Source organism: Rhinopithecus roxellana, chromosome 16 (genome assembly GCF_007565055.1).
Source record: "Rhinopithecus roxellana isolate Shanxi Qingling chromosome 16, ASM756505v1, whole genome shotgun sequence".
Taxonomy (NCBI): domain Eukaryota; kingdom Metazoa; phylum Chordata; class Mammalia; order Primates; family Cercopithecidae; genus Rhinopithecus; species Rhinopithecus roxellana.
The window spans coordinates 107,759,811-107,783,156 of record NC_044564.1 but is presented as its reverse complement, the minus strand read 5'-3'; the positions used below and the strand labels follow the sequence as shown (position 1 = coordinate 107,783,156).

The 23,346-nt window shown below is 36.7% G+C and overlaps 1 protein-coding gene across 2 annotated transcripts in view; it reads right to left on the bottom strand.

Moving 5' to 3' along the window:
• GRIN3A (glutamate ionotropic receptor NMDA type subunit 3A) overlaps positions 1-23,346 on the bottom strand; it is a 179,856-nt gene that overhangs the window by 98,810 nt on the left and 57,700 nt on the right. For both annotated transcript variants that reach the window (XM_010374158.2, XM_030920259.1), the window contains exons 2-3: positions 17,412-18,016; positions 1,345-2,392 (exon numbers count right to left, since the gene is read on the bottom strand). In XM_010374158.2, the coding sequence (XP_010372460.2) occupies positions 1,345-2,392; positions 17,412-18,016 (1,653 nt within the window). The remainder of the gene's footprint in view (positions 1-1,344; positions 2,393-17,411; positions 18,017-23,346) is intronic.

The window sequence follows — 23,346 nt, the reverse complement described above, 5'->3', positions numbered from 1 at the left end:
GAATCCTCTCATAAGGTTCATGTCACTTATCAGGAAGTTTGCAATAAAAGGGTCAAATTTCTTACATTCTTTTGGTTGCAAAACAGGACTTACATCCAGTTGAAACCATCTATGAAAAACCTTTAAAGCTGCCACCAGCCCTCTGGGGCATTCTATCATTGAATAAAGATAGCTACAAATGTCCTACTTATTGATGCCCTATGAAATTAATTTTAAAAGTTTAACAGTAACATAGTAAATAGTTCAATACATTGAGACTTGGTGTGACAAAGGGCATTTGGAAAAGCATGTGAATGTTTTATAATTTGAAAGGCTCAGCTTAGCTCCAGATGCTTTAAACATGGTATGTCCTGAGTGTACCTGCTGAATTGAACTTTTCTCCAATCTCTGCTAAATGTATTCTATATATTGGAATGCACTGCAGCTTCAGATCTGCATTCTGTTTCCCGTCAGGACGGCAGTACTCCCTCGAGCTCTGTTTTAATTGCCTTGGTCCTTGACAGTCCCCTCCTCTCTAGTCCTATTGGGCTGGACTGATTTTCTCTACCCCAGATCACTTAGAGGGGCCCTGGTTCAATCCAGAGAGAACATGGACATGACTGTCCTTACCTAAGTATTACCTGCTTTGGCTGTTTACCTGCACTCTACACTTCCTCTTTCTTCTACCCTTAGGGTCAGATGTCTAGGATATCAAGGGTACCCTGGATAGACAAAATCTTCTTGAACATCCTTGGACTGCTGGCACTCTCCCTTCTATGCAAGGTAGTCAGCTGAACAGCTCTCCTTATTCTATAGACCTTAGCTAATTCTGCCATCTCAGTTAGTCCGATACTGCTTGTTCTATACTCAGTGAGTTCCCTAGCAGTTGACTTTGGTGCTTATAATAAAATTTAATAATTTCCATTGTATCATGTTTTAATGATGAAAAAGATTCTTTGCTATTTAAAATATGGATCTTCTAATTTATTAATTCCCAAGATAAGTAATTAATCAGTTTTTAAGGTGTGCTTTGGGTGAAAATACCTTATAAGACCATTCCCTGATAGGTGTGCTATCAGATGGTCAAATAATACAAGGAAAAGATGCATTAATAGATATTTCTATCAGAAAGACCTACTCTAGAAAAGACACCCCCTGAAACTTCTCAGTCTTTTTGTTTCATTTATGAAACAAACAATGAAATATTTAGTTCAACCAGGCAACAGACTTTTGAACTAGCCACTATACTTGGCTCAGAGAATATTCTTGTGTTAGATGGAAGAACATAAGCATACTACAGCAGAAGATACAACATATGGAATTATAATGGACAATCAAGAAAGCTAAAGTAAAATGAAGTATTACCTTGGGATCATGTATTCCAGAAAGCTCTTCATAGATCTTCTCACCTACCATGACAGCAGCCAAGTTTGCCGTGTATGTGGAAAGGCAAAACATACAGAAAATGGCCCAAAGGTTCATTAGAAACCTTCCAGTCCAACATTTTGGAGGTTTGATGGCCACCGTTCTGCCAAACAAGAGGGCATAACAGACGTTCAAGGCTGAAGAAAAGGAGAAGACTTTACTTCTATTTCGCCCCTTGGGAGTCAAACCAAATGGACTCTTCCATTCATACAGAGTGAGGAAGATGGCAGTGATGTGCAGAGCCACAAAAATCCCCAGCCACATTGTCCAGTGGAGTGGCCACATGAAGGCTCCAATGGGAGCTGCTGTATCTCGGGTCCTCACTAAGATGCCCAAGCTGGTAGAGAAGAAAGGGCTGGTGAAATCTATCACCTGGCTCCGTGCAGTATTGATGCTAAAGGAAGTGACTGCCATGTGGGCAGTCCCACTCAGGAGATCACCCACTAGCCCAGTCCAGTGCCCATTTTTCCAGGCTCCATACTTTCCATCCCCTACAATATAGAGGTCGAAGTCAAAGTTCATGTCTTCTGCTATCTTTTCCAGCAGATCAATGCAATATCCATAGCAGCACTTCTTGAATTTAATGGGCACTGTATCATTACTGCTATGGAGGCTGCTAAAAAGACTGTCCAATGTGGAAGCGTCATTAGTCATGGGGTCGAGACAGAGTTGGCCAGCAGGGCACAAGCCTTCATCATCTACCTCCCTTGTGAAGACAAAAGGATGCTCAATCAGGGTAACCACTCTCAAGTGTAGCTTACTTGGATGTTGGAAGTGGGTTTTGTGTCTCTGGGCCTGCTCTGGCCATATTCCATAGTCCATAACAATCTTTCCCCCCTGCCAGCTGCCCAAGCGTGTCCACATTGGCTTTCCCATGGGGTCATGTTGAAGATTCCAGATGAAAAAGTTGTTTTCTGAGCTGATGATGGTGGAACCTTTTACTCTGATGGAACCACTGAGGCCTCTGAAAGTGGTATTGGCTAGAAACCTGGGAAAGAGGAACAAAGGCAAAAACTAAGAAACAGAAGTGAGGCCAAAGATAGGAAGCAGTGTTCATCTTTGCTTCCCTGTCTTAATAAAAATAAATTTGAATTTTTATTTAAAAAGATAGTGCCTATAATTTCTTTTGATGTTAATAAGTTGGACTCATTCTCTATTATAGGAGTGAAGTCCTACTGCATTAAGTAAATGAGATTTCACTCTCAGGTTCTAATATGCTAGCCAGGTGCTTGACTCTTATTCTTACTCCAAATGTTTTAATTCCTAGTTAAGAGATGTGTTAACCATTTTCTGTTGTAAACTGTTAATTGCATATTCTCACAACTTTTCAAGCTATGGAGGTTTTCAGCACCTTTAACATATCCTACTTCTACTGTTGACTATGTTCAATTGTAACTACATCTTCTATGTATCTATGTATCTATCTATCTAGATATTTGGCACAGGGAATCAGATTAAAAAGTGTGCATATACTTTAATAATTGTTTCAACACTGCATTTATAACATCAGAAAATAGCCAAATCTTGTTACCAATATTTCTTCTTGTAGAATGAAATCAATTAACGTATCTGTCCCCATGAGGCTAGTTGAAGCTGCATGTTGGATCTCATCCATGGAACAAAGAAAAAGATGATAAATCAACTGCAGTTTTAAGGATAGCCTCAGGCTAGCCTCCCTCCAAGTCATTAGAGAGAAACAATTGACCCTGGCTCTAGAGAGAGCTTATGCCAGAAGCCAAAGAAAGGAAAATTACCAACTGATTCCTAACCCTGTGAACTAGGGCACTTACCGTATATGTTCTGGTATGGACTAGACAGAAAACTAGACTAATATGGCTTGGTCATAGCCTCTGTCTTTCTTGAGTCTGGGAAGATTAGACAATAAGTGGTAACATATAAGCTTGTGGCATCTTAATGACAGCCTTGGGTTGGAATAAAAGCCCAGGCTTTAGCATCAGATCCACCGCCATTTGAATATTGGCCTAGCCACCTGCTAACATTGCCCTTGAACAATTTACTTAACTCTATACTTTAGTTTTGTCACCAGCAAAATAGAGAAAAGAAAATACTTCTTTCATTACAAGAGTTGGAAATAATTTGTGTAAAGCACATGCTACATCTAACATGAAACAAATATTCCAGATATGATAGCTCTGACTTCATGTTATTCAAGTTTTTTCAGTCAAGGCTGTCTCCAGGTTACTTTCTCCAAGAATTTTAATAAAATTTTAAAAGTTGGAAACACAAAGTATTGCATTATGATAAATCCATGGCAGTTATTCAAGATACATTTCAAATTAAAAGAGATTAAATTGAAATGTAGAGTGGAACACAGTATTTTGAAAAATCAGATGATATAAGTGTAGGCTCTTAGCAAAACACATTCACCCATTGCCTGTCACAAATATTACTCCATAATTTACAAATGCAAATAGAAGTAATAAGACATTATGTTACCACAGAAGGGACATAGAAAAACCAGAAAGTGTGAAGTACGTACTAATTTTCATTAGAGATATAAATGAAAATCACATGTGAAGATGCTACTATCTATAAATGCAGTGAAACTATTCATTTTGGAAGATTGCGTGTAATGGTAATTATTCATGCTAGTACTCCCCAGTGGGACTCTACCACTTAAATTCTATTTTGCAACAAGTAATGAAAGTCTCAGCTATCTTAGACTTTGAAATAGTTTTCTGCTTCTTTAGAGAAGGAGCCAAATCTTTAAACTATACAGATTAATCAATGGATAATTACCTAGGTACTATAAGGGAAAGCTGATACACTTGTTTATAAGAAATCTACTTTTAGATTTGTTATAACAAAACACACACATACACACACTTGCTGATATAGGAAATAGACTGTTAATAGTAAGTAGGTTAATTTCTTCTGGTCAATTTACTGATCAGGAAAGTAAAGAGGAAGTTGTGGAAAGAGGAATACTTGGTTATTTTAAGAATGTTTGAGACTTAATGATTATAGATTCTTAACTGGATGGACCCTTGAGAGACTACTTTGACTAAATATATACTTAAACCATCTCAGAAAAAGGCACTAGAAATCTCCAGAAAATTTCCAGAGATTACACAACTCCATCATTTCAGTAAAACCTACTCCTGATTACTGGTATTAAATAACATTTAAGATGTCCATGATAGAGGGACAAGGCCTAGTTGTCTTCGAGCCAGTCATTTTCCAAAGAAGGCAAATCAATAGGGACCTGAATGTCTCCAGTTTTCCCAGCCCAGAAAACTCAATGCTTATTTCACTATTGGCTCCAAAAAATTGGGTCCCAGAGAATCACCATTTATGACAGATTATTTGTGCCTGTTTCATTTTTAGTCTTACGATAAGGGTGAATCAAAATAATCTCATGAAAGCTTTAGTTATAGTCACCTGTTCTAATGGAGTGACAATGCATAGCAACATTTAAATGCTCACTATATTAGTTAAATATCAAAAGGCTGAAATCCTGATTTTGCTTAAATTGAATTCTATCCCATTCCTTTTTTATCTTGCCCTTTACTCTTCTTGGATAAGCAAGAAGAAAAATCAGGAATAGTTTTACTGGCACCATAAACTGACAAACTCCTAGGCACTGTTCCAACGCTAGAGTTACAGGGATGAAAGACAAACTCATTGGTCTCAAGGAGCCCAAGAAGCTCAAAGTCTAATTCTGGGGAGAGATAAAGTGAGCAGGCAATTCAGACCCGCATAATGAGCATCATGATAGAGGTAAATCTGGTGCCACTGGAACAGAGAGCAAGTGCACCTGCACGTTCTACTATAGGGTGCCAAAGAAAGCTTCATAGAGGAGGAAGTGCCAGAGCTGAGTCTTGAAGAAGGAATTACCGTAAGCCAGGAAGAGAAGCTAGGAAATGATGTTATCATCTCAAGGAGATACAAATACAAAGGCCAGAGACAGAGAGTGTGAGCTGTTTGACGATAAGAGATGAAAAATAAGGAGGAGGAAGGGGAACATCACACACCGGGGCCTATTGTGGGGAGCAGGGAGAGGGGAGCGATGGCATTGGGAGTTATGTCTGATGTAAATGACGAGTTGATGGGTGCTGACGAGTTGATGGGTGCAGCACATCAACATGGCAGAAGTATACATATGTAACAAACCTGCACGTTGTGCACATGTACCCTAGAACTTAAAGTATAATTAAAAAAAAAAAAAAGAAAAAAGAAAAGAAAAATAAAGAGGAAGATGAGGATGGGAAATGAATTACATCAGATCTGAGTCTACAGTGAGACAATGGGGTGCCACTGAGGGGAATTTGCCTGGGGGAGACATGATCATTAGATTTAATTTTAGAATGATTTTTTTCCTTGCTAGTTATACAGGACATAGTTTGGAAGGAGGAGGGGCCTGAACGTAATTCCACATGTGAGGAACAACGTTTTTTCCTTCTTTCTTTTGCTTTCTCTCTTACTGTCTCTCTGCTAGTTTCATAAAGGGCTTAAGGTGGTAAGGGCTAAGGCAGTAGCAGAAATGGAGAGGAGATGGTGTAATCAAGAGATATTTTGTCTTCAAAAAGGAAAGCAGTGATTTAAGAGGGCCAAATGCACAGGGTTGCAAACTTTACTAAGAATGTGTGAAACTCCGCTTGACAGAAGGTCATATAAATAAGACCTGTTAGTATTTAGCTGAATATAAACTCAATGTAAGCCCATAGAGCAATATGGGTATAAAATAGTAACCTTAAGTTCCTTTAATAAAAATTTAGAGCCTGGATCAAAGGGAACAATAATACTGCCATTCTCTGTGCTGATCAGATAACTGTTCCAGCCTGGATATGAACTCTAAACAAAACTTCCAGAGTCAGGAATGTTATGAAGAAAGGTAAGGAGGTAGAAAATGTAAGAGGAGGTGGTAAGCATAATAATCTGTTGGAGAGTGGGTAGAAAAATATTAGAAAATAACATAGGGAAAGCAGGTTCAAATTAGACTATAGAGGCCTCGTGTACCTGTTTTATGAGATTGGATTTTATTTTAGTAGGAAAAGGGGAACCATGAAGATTACTGAGTAGCATAATGACTTTAACAGAGATCTACATTAGTTAATATTGGTCTGGAGGCAAGTAAAATGCACATATAGGAAAGAGAAATGGTGACTAAGAGACCACTTACAATATCTTTGCCATGGTTTGATAAGGGCCTGGATCTAACTCGATGAGTGAGAACCTTGTTTAGTGAGTGTTTAACAAAGTAGTTCAGGTATTCATCATTTTTATCAACAAACCTCCCAAGATACCATTCTCCTTAAAAGAATGAGGCTCTCTAATGAATTTTTCTTTATTAAAATCTCCTGATACGTCACTAATTAAGAATATGTATTGATTTGCATAACAGCTGAGATAAAATCTGCACTTTGCAAATTACTTAGAAAATGCTTTTGAGAGAGTTCACAGTATAAGCAAGATCAATATTTAATATATTTAAGATATATTTTCGAAGCCATATTTGCATGCAAAATGTTGACATCCTAATTAAAGTATTTTCTTATTTATTCATCATAACATGAGCAACACATCACACATTCAATCATCTATTTATTCCACAATATTCACTATGTGCCAGGCACTGTCCTAGGTGCTGGGGATGTAGTAGTGAAGTAAGACCATAATCTATACAGCTTATATTCTATTGAAGGAGACAGAATACATATGATAAATAGGTAATATGTGTAGGATTTAGTCTGGGCACAATGTTGACATAGGAGGGTTTTAAAAAAAATTTTAAATGGTTTGAGCTTTGATTTATTGTATTTTTCACATATAAAAATCTGCTGCTTAAGTTTATAGCCTGTTTTGGATGCTGAAATACTGTCATTTTGGGTAAATATTCTATGTACTAATCAAAATGGGTTTACATTCTCTGTGAAATGTTAACTGCAGTTAATACATTAATTATTTTAATGTATTAATTACATTAGTCATGTGCTATTTTTACTTTTTGTAACTTGCTCTAAAATTTGCTAAAGTTAAATTAAAATCTTCCACTACAAATAATGTTGCCCTTTTCTTAGAGATTTTAAGAATTGTTGCCCCCGTGATTTTTCTTGTCTTATCTGACACGTTACGTTTTATTAGTATTATGTTTTTATGTTTATTCTGAATTTATATTTTTTCTTGTTGTGGAAATAGCTCTGAAATAATTCCATTGTTTTCAGCCTTCATTTCTGGCTACATATTAATCTACTTTTGTGTTGTTTAAATGCCTCCTCATCCTCATGTGTCTTCTTTCATGACCTAGTTATTTATAGATCACATATTTATTTCTACTTCAATCATTTTTCACTCATCGACTTGTCTCTTTGTATATCTACCTCTCTTTTTCTGTTTCTCTTAAATTGCCCTATTACATTTTCTTTTTCCCGCTATTCATTGCCTTCCATTAATCATATCTGTCTATGTGAATATCTATTTTGTACTCCAAGGCCTTAAAATTAATTTTCCCCCTGGGAACTGTCTTTGTATCATTAAACATATCAATATCCTCTTTCTCTTATATCTTGAAAACTAAGCTGAATTTCTTTTCCCATGATCATCTCATCATATTTGATATTTTTCCCCTGAGGAATAAGGGCTTTGCTCATGCTGCATAAAGCTCTATCAATTCTTTTTTCTGTGAGAACTTCATTTTGATTTTTTGCTTTTGCCTGATTAGGAATCTTTAAGAATATTATTACTAGTAACATTCCCTCAAACTCCCTTCCTACCAGCATCACCTAATTCTTGTTAGGTTTACTGAGTTTACTTGTCAGGATTACTTGTTCCTATACATGGAATTTAAATATTTGCTTCCTGGTTACTTTTAATTTAGCTTTAGATCTACCAACTATTGGCATGTAGTAGAAAACCCAACTCAATAAAGTCCTTTTCATATGAGACGAAGGAATATTCTTAAATCTTCCCCTTTTCCTTTTTTTTTTTTTTTTTTTTCTGGGAGAAGGAGAAACTTGAGATAGATGTTCAGTAATCCTATCTTTTCTTAATGTGATTCATGTCTATGATGAATCTTCTAATTAAAAACTCACATTCTCCAGAGTTCTACACTTTTGCATTTGTCACAAGTTCACACTTATGTAGTCTTTTTTTTCTGCTGTTTTTCATTCAAGAGCCCTAAGCTATTCTCTCTTTGGATTGTCTTTAAGAGCTCTCACAGCCAATTTTGATATTTCACAATGTCCACAGACCTCCAGTTATCTGAAATATTTACTATACATAGTCTACATTTGCATTTTTCCATGTGTATATTTCTTAATTTTTCAGGGCTTTCCCCTAAACTCTCTGATTTCCTAAATTATTCTCATTGTACATCTCTTCCTTTGGCTCCCCTCCCTCCAGTATTCTCACTGTTTCTGGCATGTGGGTTCATCTACAGTTAGCTCATTATTTCTGTAATACTCTTTCTCTTATTTTATTTTTTCTGAATTTTATGTTTTCCTCTCTCCCTCCCTCTCCCACTTTTCTTTATAGTGGTCTTTGTATAGTGTAAATACAAATATTCTGTCCTGTTAGTGGGAGATCTTGTCTTAAAGCAGCTCTTTGACCATCGTTAGTTAATTTACTGTTTGTCACCCTTCCCGCTCCCTTCCCGCTGCCTTCTGAGATCCATCTGTTTACTTCCCTTTATTTTTTTATGTCTCTTTTACCATTTTTCCCTTTTCTTACGGCCCTAGGGAAACTTTCTGCACCTGATGGCGAGTTGTTACTAGTTCAGCTTTCATTTTGTGGCTTGTTTTACCAAAGTCAAGCCCTGTGGTATCCGCCTTCCTTTTATGATAACATGAGTTTGTCCATTTAAGCTGCAGAGCTTACCTGTGGTCCAATTCTGTTTGATTTTCTTCTCCATATATGGGACAGATCTCCAAATTAAACATTAAATGTGGGTGATTTCTTGAGCTTACATGTAAAATGACTCCTTGACTGTCCTCTTACTATCCTAAAGTATAAGAATTTGGCAGTTTATTTATCTCATCTTTGACATTTTAGACTACAAGGTCCTCAAAGGCATGGATTTGGACCTCCAGATTTGGAGAGCAGTATCTTCTACAGAATTGCTGTTCTCCCTTCTCCACTGCTCTGCTTTATAACACTGCAGGCTGTCAAGCTAAAAGAGGCTTCAGTGTTTATCTAAGTACCTACCTCACTGAGTCATCTTTGAGTCTTAGGCACAACACAGTGCTTGGCCAGGGTAACTGCTCAGTAATGTTTTGGGGTAAATGCAATTAAACACATGTCTTCTGCTCAAATCAGACATGTATCTCTTAGAGTGATCTTCATCACTTTGCCAGAAGAATGGGGCTCACTAAGTCAGGAAACATTTGCATTTGTAATTTACAAATTGTTTGAAGGATTAAACTTTCAATACATTTTCTTCCTGAATAATGGAGAGTATAAAAAATTGAAGTTAGTTAAATGGGGAACCTCTCTGATGAGAAGGAGTTTAATAGGGTTTGGAAATTGCTAAATTTCCATCCTCAGAACAGAAGGCCCTACACACTATAATTCCTGATTATGTCATCTTTTAAAATTGCATACAAGGCTCATCTTTTAAAAATGATTTCTATCAGTTAATGGTCAACAGCAATTTAGTAATATATTAAACATATATGTACACATATCTGAATCATTTGGGTCTATGTTTTATCAATATCTGCAAAATTCAATTACTTATAGGTGAAACTGTACAGTGGAAGGAGAGTTCCTACCTTTCTTGAAGTTTTCACCAAGAAGAGAACAATACTAATCTATGTGGTGGGGTCATAATTTAATACATGTTTTGTGCTGTGTTACTCTTGGTGTGTATGAGGGGCTTGCTACATCAAGAAGTCATACACACAGACATGGTAATCTCTTTTTCTTGCTTCCATGTGTTGTCACTGGCAAGCTGGCACTTTTTTCTCTTTGCGTTTTCTTCTCTGATATGTTACCTCACAGTTTGACTTGTTCCACACACCTACATCATTGTCCTTACCTTTTGCTTTTTAGTATGAACCTTGACTCTTCTATACAGTTATGATCTCTGCCTAGCCCTTGAACTGTTCCTGGTCACATTGTGTAACATCGCAACTCAATTGATTCTGGCTCTTTGGAGCTGGCCCCAGTGCTAGCCAAGGTGATGATGTCCCTTCAAGTATTGCCTTGGCATAGCCCTGGCAATAAGACATTATGCAGTATTTACCAGTCAAACATCTATCCTAAGGATTGTAGGGTATGCAGATTGAAGTGGTCTTGAGAGATAAATCTGAAAATCAGAGTAGAGTTTCAGTATTGCTCTGCATAGTTGCAAACCTTTTGGCAGATTTCCAGATTTTACAGTTGATGCATATAAAGTGAAAAAGTCAATAAAGAATACAGTTCTTTCTCGGGCACATAAAAGCTTGGAAGCTCTTCTAATTGGGAAACATTCCACAGTTGAAAATCTGCTGAGTCCTAGGTTAAGTAAATTTGAGCTATATTCATCAAAATAGAGTCTTGAGGGAATACACATTTTCCAGTGTCCCTTATGTGAGCCAACCCCCCGCCCCCGGCCCCTGGTGACTTAGGGAAAATTTTAGACTCATCTCTTGGCATGACTTAAGTGACCTGGAGGCAGAGGCAATTTCAAAGGCTTTCAGCCAAATGATTCCACTGACAAGGGTTCCTGTTGAAAACATCTGAACATACAGACCTTAGTGTTGATCCCTGAGATTCATGAACCAAAGCATGTCTTCTCTAGAAGTATCAACACCGTAGTAGGTCTAGCAGAGAAAGTTAACCTAGGAGTAATTGGATATACTGGATCAGCCATAAGCAATGTGTTCTTTTCGAGCTTCCAGGGAGCTAGTGTTAAGCAGCCTCCAACCCCTGGCTTCCATGTTTAATGCAACTGCATTTCTTTTAAGTACATGTTGAAATATGTGGGTTAACCAGTTTGTCTTGGTAGAGGTCCTTAGGACACGAATGCTTATACAAACTTAAGTATAATTAAGAAAATTACTATATGCAAATGTGATTTATATAGCTTCAGACTGAAAGAACATAAATTAAAAAGTAATAGGATCCCAATTAAGGAAGACTTACACTAATTCTGAAAGAGCCTGGAATATGGATTTAGATAAACTGGTTTAAATCTTCCCCTACTAAGTACTAGCTGAATGACCTTAGGCATACTACTTAAATTTTTGAGACAGGTATTCTTATAGTTAAGGAAATTAAAGTTTATGTCATTTAAATAACTTTAACATGGTCACAATGCCACTAAGTTAGAGTGACAGTGGACAGAATATCCAAAATTAGAATTATAACATTCAGCCTCAAGTTCTTCTGGAACTCTGCTAATGTTCAGGAATGAATTGTGACGATTATCAATTTATATGTCGGGTTTTTTGAATGGATATTTGTTTGAATCATTTTTTTGAAAATTTTCTAATTCTTCACAATGCCTGGTGCATAATAGGTTCTTAACAATATATGCAGAATCAATAATTAAAACATTTATTATTAATAAAAGGCCGGTGAGTATTGATATTGCTTGACTGTGTAAGCATAAAGATAAACATAGTTTGGAGGGAAAAGAGTCTCTAGTGTGTTGAATCATAATTCAGGGTCCACTGAGGAGGGAGGCCTAGAAATGCTAGCACTAGCAGAGTATAATCACTGGTATAAAGAGTGTTATACCAGTGAAGAATAATAACCAAACAGCCAAGTCAAGGAAAATGGATAAAACTGTGAATAATTAGATGAGTATGTCTTCTCCTGGTGGAAGAACAGAAGGGGGTTGCTAGCTTCCTGACAGCACGGCCTCCTGCCTTCTATTCCTTGTGTCTCCAGACAAGGGTTTGACCTCATATTAGTTAACTTCAGCAAATATATGTGAAGAAAGGAATGAATTAATCACTGCCTACTTGATTCAATTCTCACGGGATACAGAACAGAACTGCAGAAGCTGTTCAAAGAAGAAAGGGAGGATTCTATATCCCAATTAGAAGCTAGAATAAACTATCAGAACTATGACTAACTAGTCAAAGAGACAAGGACTTCTTAGGCCAAGAGGAGCAAGGGGTCTGTCAGTGTCCAGACTCTTGGAATTCTTAAAGAAAAGATAAGTGCTCGTGACCAGATTATGACCAACCCATGGAGCTTTCTCTGCAGGAACAATGAATTTATTAGCACTTAGGGCCTTTAGGCAAGCATGGGCAAATCGTAATCCTGGAAACAGCAGATAAATTCTCAAAGTCCTATTCACTTTCCCCAGAGTCCGATGTTCGAAATGCAGCAAGGGAGTAAATGTGGGCAAGGCTAAAACCAATTTTGAGAAATAAAAACAATGCTTATATACTAATGTTTTAAAAAAAATTACTTGCAAGGCTTTTATACTATATTACTTTATTTGGTTAATTTGTTACAGGATTATGATTTTTATAAATATGTCAGGGCTAATGTTCTGCCTTTCAGCTGACATCCGCTCTGCATATAAAATGCAAATGCCTTAGCTTGGCATACAAGCTCTATGTGGTATATTATCAGTTCACTACTTTTCCAGAATCATCTCGAATCCTTTTCATATGCAATTAATGCTCCAGCCATACTAAATTTATCTTTCAGGTCTTGGTGAATTTGTGTATGTAATTTCCTTTGTCTGTGAATTTGTTCCAAACCTAAAAACCCCCTTTTATTTACAGGATCCAATTCCAGTGTTTTTCTCTCATCACCAAATCTCTGAGAAGAGTTAATTATTTCCCTCTGTATATCCAAATATATCTCTGTTCTTATAAATCACACATCCCATTGTTTTATAACCATTTACTTACATTTCGACCTCATTCACTAGACTGTCAGCTCCTAAGCGTCAGAATTCAAGTCTTCATTTTGTCTACCCCACTGTAGTTCAACACATGGTCACTGGCTGGGCAAAAACATCCATTCATATGTGCTTATAAAGGTATTCTCAAAATAATATTCCACCAGTAATTGCTCCAAATAACTAACATTTAAAAAAACAACTTGTAGCCAGGCATGGTGGCTCACGCCTGTAATCCCAGCACTTTGGGAGGCCAAGGCAGGCAGATCACGAGGTGAGGAGATCAAGACCATCCTGGCTAACATGGTGAAACCCTGTCTCTATTAAAAATACAAAAATTAGCCGGGTGTGGTGGCGGGCGCCTGTAGTCCCAGCTACTCGGGAGGCTGAGGCAGGAGAACGGTGTGAACCAGGAAGATGGAGCTTGCAGTGAGCTGAGATAGCACGCCACTGCACTCCAGCCTGGGCAACAGAGCAAGACTCCGTCTCAAAAAAAAAAAAAAAAACAAACTTGTAAATATATTGTTGAAGATTGTTGAAGATCATGCTATGAACTTGGTCCCTGAATGTTTTGTCTGCATTTAGTTATGATGGACATTTGCTCTGGCATGTGGAGACCTAGGAAGAGTGAAATCTCTAATACCTGTAATTACGTTTATGTAGTCTGCCATGAGAAATGACTTTTCTAATCTAAAAGCCTAGCTGAAAATGCCATGTTTTTGGTGATTTCATTAACATTTCAAGATGTTAACAGTTCTGTCAGCCCAAACTGAAAATGACTGTGTGAGAAATGAAAACTTGCATAACTCTGACATCCACTATTCATGGCTCATTATCCTCCCAACTTTCATTATGCAGTGAAGAAGTGGGGTCAGCCTTACAAAATTTAAGAACAATTAAGAAAATTACTGTATGCAGATATGACTTATGGACTGAAAATAACTAACTTTCTAAAAGACTGTATTAAACAAAATAAATAAGGATGATGGAAAATCCACAGATGTTTTATGACCTAAGGCAGCTTTTCAGTTATTCATTATAAAGTCTACTTCTTGGGTTTTGCTCATTTCCCTTGACTTGTTCCTGAACACTTTTCAAACTTTCTCTTTGCCTGTATCCCTCAGGAGTTTAAAAAGTCTCAGGCATACTTCCTGAAGTTCTTTGGGTTCATTTCTCAGACACATTCATCTTGATGAAAATATTGTCACTGACCTGTTGTAAATTACTGCTGGGCTTCAAACCTCACAATCTTCTTTTATAGCTTCAAAGTTTGTGGAATAAATAGCCACGAGGGCAGAGGTTATATACTAACCTAACCTAACATCCCACCATAAGGAGAGAGAGAGAGAGAGAGAGAGAGAGAGAGAGGAGAGAGAGGAGAGAGAGAGTGAACGAGTGAGAGAGAAAGAAAACCAAACAGAAATCATCCAGTAAGTATTTATGTACGTTAAAAAAGTATTTAATTTAGACAATATCTACCAACTACCCATTTTCTTCAACAGCAACAGATGATGTAGGATGTAAATATAACAAAGTTACTTTTCTTTCTTTCTATGTCAATCCCCTCCTCTTCCTTCTTCCTTTTTTTTTTTTTTTTTTTTTTTTGTTGGTGGAGTCTCGCCAGGCTGGAGTGCAGTGGCATGATCTCGGCTCACTGCAACTTCTACCTCCCAGGTTGAAGCAATTCTCCTACTGCCACTACAGCTGCACAGCAGCATGCCCAGCTTATATATATATATATATATATATATACATATATATATATATATATACATATATATATATATACGTATATACATATATATATATACGTATATATATACGTATATATATATATATACATATATATATATACGTATATATATATATACACATATATATATATACATATATATATATATGTACATATATATATATATATATATATATATATATATATATATCTGTATTTTTAGTAGAGACGGGGTTTCACCATGTTGGCCAGGATGGTCTGATCTCTTGACCTCGTGATCCGCCCACCTCAGCCTCCCAAAGAGCTGGGATTACAGGCATGAGCCACTGTGCCCGGCCTCTATGTCAATTTCAATAAATATCTATTAAGTGCCTACTATATGCTAGGCATTGGATAAGGCTGAATAACAGCATCTCCACTTAACAGAATTTATATTCTAGCTCAGAAGTCAGACACATAGACAAATAATGATGATAGAATGGGCCAAGTACCATCATATAGTTTTATATGCAAAATGCCATGGGATCCTTGTGGAAGGAAGAATGTAATTTTAATATAAATTAAATCTTGAGGAGCCAGAAAGATCAGTTTGATCTGGTAAAATGAGACCCTAAGGTATATACAACTTAAGTCAACAAATATTCTTCTCTGTAGTTTCTAAACGTTTTTAGGATTCAGACGGAATCATTTTTCTTGCATTCTCCTTTTTACATGAGACAGAAAGATGCTAAGCAACTCAATGTGGTTTTCATAAGTGGTTTGTCCTGGCTGCTGTTTATGACTGTCCTTCCAAAACAATGACTATTTGAAATTATAAATCAAAGCTTTGCTTGTATGTTTGTTGTAAAGGAGAATGTTTCTTGTCTTAGATACAACTCTGAACCTTAATTATGTGCTAGTGTGCAAACAGTAGATTAAATCTGGAGAGGGGCTATAAAATAAAATATGCATGGATTTTAATCTTGTGGAAATTAAAATATAATATTGGAAAAGTAGAAAGTTCAGATGATGATAGAACATCTAATTTTATTATTAATAGATTTGTAGTAAATATATTTGAATAATTTTATTTTATTAACAACATTCTTTAAGGAGTTTACAGGTTCTGTTCAGTCTTTCACTTTTCCCTTACATCTGGCATTTGGCATATTGCCTTGTATATAGTAGGTGCTCAATTTATACATATATATATAATTAAATGTACAACTATTCGTACCCCTTGACCTTTTGTCATGTCTTTTTTAAAGGTAAGATGCTATGAAGTTGCCTTATAGTCCTCAACATAGTCAGATGCCACTGTTCCTGGATGACCTAAAAACAGGACCTAGTCTACAGGGAAAACTTCATTTTTGAAGAAATAATAACCTTCTGATTTGGCCTCTCTGACCATAGGTGATCGTTTTTCAGAAGAAAGTCTAAGCCCTAATGAAATATTCTTTAAGGATATTCCCCTTTTCCTGGGGATCACCAAAACCATTTCCATATGATGCATTATTCTCTAATTTAAATGGACATTTTCATTCTAGTTTCTGAATCATATGAGGAACTGGAGCAGAAAGGTATTTAATTTAAAAATAAACAAATATAATTATGAATGTATAAACAAATTAATATTATACAAATGTATATATATAATACTCTCATGGAACTCTTAGTTCTGCTAATGTATCCTGTTTGTCTACTACCTATCTATCATCTATTATCTCTATCTATCTATCAATCATCAATCACAATGATTCTATGGGTAATAGGATCTACTGTTATATCCATTTTACATAAATGAACATAGAACACAGGAAATTAAGGCTCAGAGAAGTTAAGTAACTTGATGAAGTCACTCAAGCAGTAAGTGGCAGAGCTAAACTTCAAGTTCAGAGAGTCTGAACTTGAGTTCAAGAGTCTTTGCCTTTACTACTCTACACTGCCTTCAGCATCAAGGCCAGGGAGGAGGGAGAAAAGTCCATTTCTTGCTTGACTAATTTTTTTCTTTGTATAGATTTAGAGAAATTTGATTAATTTTATTGATATGGAAAAGAGTGGGCAGGAAAAGAAACATTTATTTTGCATCTACTATAAGCTAAGCATGGTATTAGGTAGTTTTCATATATAAATTTCATGGTATCTTTATTATACTATACCAAGCTATTCATTATTCTATTTTGCTAGTTAGAAAACCGAGGCTTGGAACTTTTAAATAACTTTCCAAGAACACAGCAGCTAGTAAGACGCTAAACCAAGGTTTTAAAGCAGAATTGAGCACTCCCACTGTACCATGTACTTACAAGTTTGTAGATCAAATTACAGATAGCATATCATGAAATACCAGCCTATATAACCAGAAATCCTCTAAGAAATATTATTAAAGTTTAAAGCTACTCAGAGTCAAGATTTCTGCAACGGGGTCAGATAGGGGAATTTTACTCTCTGTCACAGCCCTATGAATAGGGATATAACCGAGACCTTGCATCCTACCTTGATAAATACTGTCCTGAAGTAAGATTTGTAGTTTCCACCTCCATGCAGTTCATTGTGCTGGGAATGAGAGCAAGTTCTGGCTGGATCATGGTGGCTGTGGCTACAGCTCTTGCGACCAGCTCCATAGCATCTTGCACGTAGTACTCAAAGACAGACTGTGTTGTTTTTCCATGAGCAATGAGCCCTAAGGGCAGACCTTCTGTCCTCAGTTCCTCCACATTCTGGGAATCTCCCAGCACCCAACGAAGTTCGGGGGGCATGACCCCAAACTGGGCTGTAATTTTGAAAATCCGCCGGATACTTTCCATGTCACAGCCAAACATCACCACTGTGGGTGTGCTGTTCTTAATACTCTCAAGCTGGATCTGTAGGAAGCTCAAGAGGTCCTGGGTGGAGGGGAGGTTAGCAGTGATGTTGATGATAGAACCAAGGTGGAACTTGGAATTATTCTGGGTAAGGAGGAGGAAGTCGGTGATGTTCCAGTCTTCCTGGCACAGCAACAAGCTAAAATTGTACCAGTTGTTCATGGTCAGGATTGAGACAGTGACATCAGCATCAGAACTTAATGAATTTTCTAAACTCAGTTGTAGGTGAAGGGGATTCTGTATTTAAAGATATGAAAAAGAAGAGTTAGAAAGCATTGACCAAAGACTTTAACATAGGGTACTTTTGCTTTCTTATGAGCCGTAATCCTTTAATTTCACTGTGATATTCACATACTTCTGGGATAAAATTCCCATACTTTGGAAAACTATGCTTCCTGCCTAATGGAGTGATTAATTCCTTACAACTGATTTCCTAATAATTTTTGCTAAGAGCACCAGAGGGCAAATGGTTCTTAGTGTAAATATCAGAAGTAACACAATCATACATTTGGTTTAGGATTTTTGTCAAGTGTGTCTACTGCCTATAGGCAGTCTCCTTTATGGCTTCCCATTTCTTGGTATTGCTATTAAGATCTCATTTGTTAAACTATCATCTCATATGCGGTAATGAGAATAAATTACTTTTGCTTCCTTTTAAAATTAATGGTAGAGAAGTCTTAGCAGAGTGCAGGTGTTTTTATAAGGGTGATGTGAAAGATGGATGCATCATAGTTTCCTAAATTCCCAGCCCCTTGAGGAAGACACTTCTAATAAGTACAGAATAATTTTCAATACATACATCAAGACTAAGTGTGCAGGCCGGGCGCGGTGGCTCAAGCCTGTAATCCCAGCACTTTGGGAGGCCGAGACGGGCGGATCACGAGGTCAGGAGATCGAGACCATCCTGGCTAACACGGTGAAACCCCGTCTCTACTAAAAATACAAAAAACTAGCCGGGCGAGGTGGCGGGCGCCTGTAGTCCCAGCTACTCCGGAGGCTGAGGCAGGAGAATGGTGTAAACTCGGGAGGCAGAGCTTGCAGTGAGCTGAGATCCGGCCACTGCACTCCAGCCCGGGCAAAAGAGCAAGACTCCGTCTCAAAAAAAAAAAAAAAAAAAAAAAAAAAAAAAAAAAAAAAAAAAGACTAAGTGTGCAGTGCAATGTTAAAGGCTTAATTACTTTTTGGTATCTTCTGAACGTGGATTCGTGCAGTGAAGAGTGAAATCTGTGCCATTAAACACACTTATGTAACTTCTATCACAATTTTCCTACTTTCGGAATTCACAAACTTCATGAAAGAAGAGAATCTTATTTGAAAAGTTACAAATTATTAATCATATAATTGAAGTGGAAGTAAGTCTTCCAATGAATACATTTAACTGTTGTTCTCAAGAGCAAGCATCTGACATCCAGACAATGTGTAGCACAATGTCTTATATATGTTAGCGGCACAATAAATATTGGTGGAGTTGAATTAACTATGTTTCTTTTGGGAACTATTGGATTGTTTTTAAGAGCTTGCTAAACATTCAATAATATGCATTGAGAAATGAGGAAGGCTTTCTCAGTAAAATCTCAAGTCCTTGTATGAAACAAAGAAGTGTGGCCTATCCCTACCTACCAAAAAATGTGTAACAGGAAAGAATTTATGCTGCACTTTCAAATCTGAAAGATTTAAAGGACTTTGATATGTGTAGACTAAAACATGAGGAATCCACAGAGGTTTACAGGAGGAAAATGATGACCATAAGTACTCATGATGGTAGGTAGGATGGAGTCTTAAGATTTATTCTTAAAATTTGTTCTGAGAATTTGTCTTTTGTCCTTCCAAATTAAGTTTCTGAGCAACGCTTGTTATGATAAAAACAGAGAGTTGGAAAAATCGTCATTGGGAAGCATTCAACAGGGATGGGGAATTAGAAGCCCCTCAGGATCTTGATTACATGCTAAGGGTTCTACTGCTGTTCATGGCAGGGAGGGTAATGAAAAACGGTCTTCTTAAAATTAAAAAAGATTGGCCAGGCGCAGTGGCTTGTGCCTGTACTCCTAGCACTTTGGGAGGCTGAGGCAGGATCACTTGAGGTCAAGAGTTCGAGACCAGCCTGACTGATATGGTGAAACCCTGTCTCTACTAAAATACAAAAATTAGCTGTAAATTGCTTGAACCTGGGAGGTGGAGGTTGCGCTGAGCCAAAACTGCACCACTGTACTCCAGCCGGGGCAACAGAGTGAGACTCTGTCTCAAAAATAGAATACAATAAAATAAAATTAAATTGAAAAGGATTTAGTGACAAGATCAGATGTGAGAGGCAAAAGAGAGGAAAGTCTCAAAAACCAGGAGACAGGATCCAATAGGTAGCTCTGGGTGTCCAGGCTTGAGCTGCCAGCAGGATATTGAGGTGAGAGAAATGGAAGCTTCATTTTCTTACTCCTCATTTTGATTCATATAAATTGTTCCCATGTTTTCTTTTGCCCTCCTCTTTTAGCTTTCTTCCTTTCCTTCTTCCTTTTTTATTTCCTCATCTGTCTTAATCCTCTTCTAGAAGCAAAAAGCAATGACAGGCAAGCTCTATATTTAGCTAGCAGGAACAAATTATTCCCAACTGTTTTCTTGGCTTCAGCTCCCTATTCTGTGGCCAGTTTTCTTCCTAAAATACAAATATGACCATATCATTCTCCTGCACCATAAACTCCGAATCACCCATAGGACAGATTTAAAAATCAATAGCATGGCTTAGGAGGCAGGGATGAAATTGTTGCTTTCTTATTAAATAGGAAGTTGAATTAGCTAATCATATTGAGCATTTAGTATTAGACAGAGAAACAAATCCAATTGGCATGAGAGAGGGAGACATGGGAGTGAAATGAAGACCCCCACAATGGATAATGATTAATTCAGATAATCACACTCACCCCTGCAAACAACTCTACTGAGAAATTCCAGATGTTGAAGTTAATCCTTATACAAACTTGAGACATATTTCTTCAGAAAAGTATTAAATAATAGTTTAGAAGCATCTAATGATATATTTTTTATTTAGCAGACTTAGATGCAGTGTTTTCCAGTTTCTCCCCATATAAGGACAAAGGCACACACATATGCACATGCATACCCATGCGCACGCACACACACACACACACACACACACACACACACACACGTAAGATTATGAAAACTTATAACACAAAAATTCAAGCCTGATAGTACAATTTTTGTCAAAATCCAGGACAAAAATTAAACAAGACCTATTGAGTCAAATTGAGGAGGAAAATCTGTGTCTTACATATGGTTTGTTGTTTGCAAGAGAGCAAACTCATGGCCTGAAAGAAGATATAAAGATTTTAAAAGTAGTTTCCACATTGTTTTTCTCCTAAATCAGAGATCCAGAAACAGAATAACTCAAGAAGGAGGAAGCCTGTCTCTACCATGCAGATAGAGTGAAACTGCCTTACATTCAATTTATATACATTAAAATAAACAGGTTTAGAAGAGAGAGGTGGGAGGGAGAAAATATGAATTTAAATAGTACCGATAATTCTCATTCCCTTAAATAAGTGTGCTATTTATTACGTTATGGCATATTATTTATATTATCACATACTTTAATGTAGCTATAATATTATTCATATTGTATACACAAAACCATATATGTCAAGCTAAGTAGGTAATTTGAAAGATTTTCAAATGTAATTTTTCTATACTTTGAATTGAATCTTCATTTCTAGTGTAGATGACACTCCACTCTACTCCATTGATTTTGGGGGTTTTGTTCCATCATCATCTGCTTAGACATTGTTTCAGAGCCTGAAATTTCCAAAAGCATACGGCAGGAAATATGGCTGGGGAATGTGCATGCTGCCATGCACTCATGGAATGAAATCCCAAGTAAGTGCAGAGCTGCAGGGAGAGAGGAGTCACCAAGAAGTTGGTTCAGAGTATCAGAGATTCATTCAGTGGAGAAGATTGCTTAACCTGCTATGGATCAGACTGTAAAATATTAAACTTCCATATACAGAAAATTCAGGCAAGAGTGGTAAAAATATATTTGGAAAGAGAAAATGATAGGCCTTGCTTTGGAGGCTATTAGAACACATTAGAAAATGTAATTTTTATAAAGCAATAATAATTAAAACAGAGAAGTACTAATAGGTAAATAAATGGAGCAAATGCTAATGTATAAGCCAATTAACTAAATTACTATGTTATAAATTAACATCATAAAGAAATAGGGAAGGAAATAGGAGATCAGAATTTGAGAAAATAGGTTAGTTAGAAAAATAACAATTAAATTTCTTATTACATCACATATTGAAAATATATTCCAGGCCATTAAATGGCTAAAAGTACATATCAAATCATTAAAAGATACACCAAATAGGTAAATATGTATCAGAAATTACAATAATAAAAGGAAAACATTAAATTATCACAGCACACCTTATTTTTAGTTTTAAACACCTATCATAACAAATAAAGGAACATGAAAAACAAGAGAATATTAGTAATAAATTGGGTAGACAAAGAGTTAATGCTTGCCAAACGTATAAAACATTTACTAGTCAATAAGGAAATAGAATCCTTTACAGAACACTTATTCAATCAGGAGAAATAATTTTAAGTTCCTACTGTGAGCCATGACCTCTGCATGGCATTTCCTGTTGTCTCTATAGTGGATGAGAGATAGACAATGTGTAACTAACTAGATGAATAAACACTTCCTATAACTAGAAGTCATGAAAATTACTGTAAATGAAATAATAGGGTCTGGCAAAACTAGGAGAGGGAGAAGAAACTAGGAAATATTAATTTAGTAATTATGATTGGTAGGGGTTGGGAGAGACGAGTGTACTACACAAGCATTCTCTAATTGGGACTTAAAAAAATGAGATGTATTTGAAAACAATTGATCTCTAAATAGGTAAATATATATAATGATTTATAAAAGTAAACACATTTAACTAAAAATGTTGTCTCATTTTGACCATCCATTCTTCTTTGACTTGGATACTATCTTCCTAGTCTTAGATAAATGATTTTAGTCACCACCTGCTTCTGTATTTCCTGTGTGATTCTACATTTTCCTCTTCACCAGGTTCCACAGTGTCCTTTAGTTCCAAGTTCTCCTTGCTGGTGGGGCCACTGTCTTCTTCAGCAGTTGAGATTTTCTATTCTCTTATGAGAAGCAGTATAGTGGTTAGGACTTAGTAGTCAGGGCAACCTATGTTTAAGTTCTGTCTCTATGATTTATGCACGATGTGGCCTTCTGTAAGTCATTTAGCATCTCTGAGTCATACCTCCCTCATCTCTAAAATGAGGACAATGCTACTTCCTACCTTATGGATTTATTTTGAGAATTAAATGTAAGAATGTGAGAACGCATGGCAAGTGCCTGGCGCAGAGTGAGGGCCCATAAGTAGTAGCTGTTACAATTGACTTAGAGTTTAGTCACTGCTGGAAGTGACTGAGGTGCAATACAATATTTTTCTTTGCTTTTGCTTCTTCTCTTTTCTCGTGTCTATTTTCATACAATAGTCTCAGCAATAGATATCTTTTACAAACATAAATTA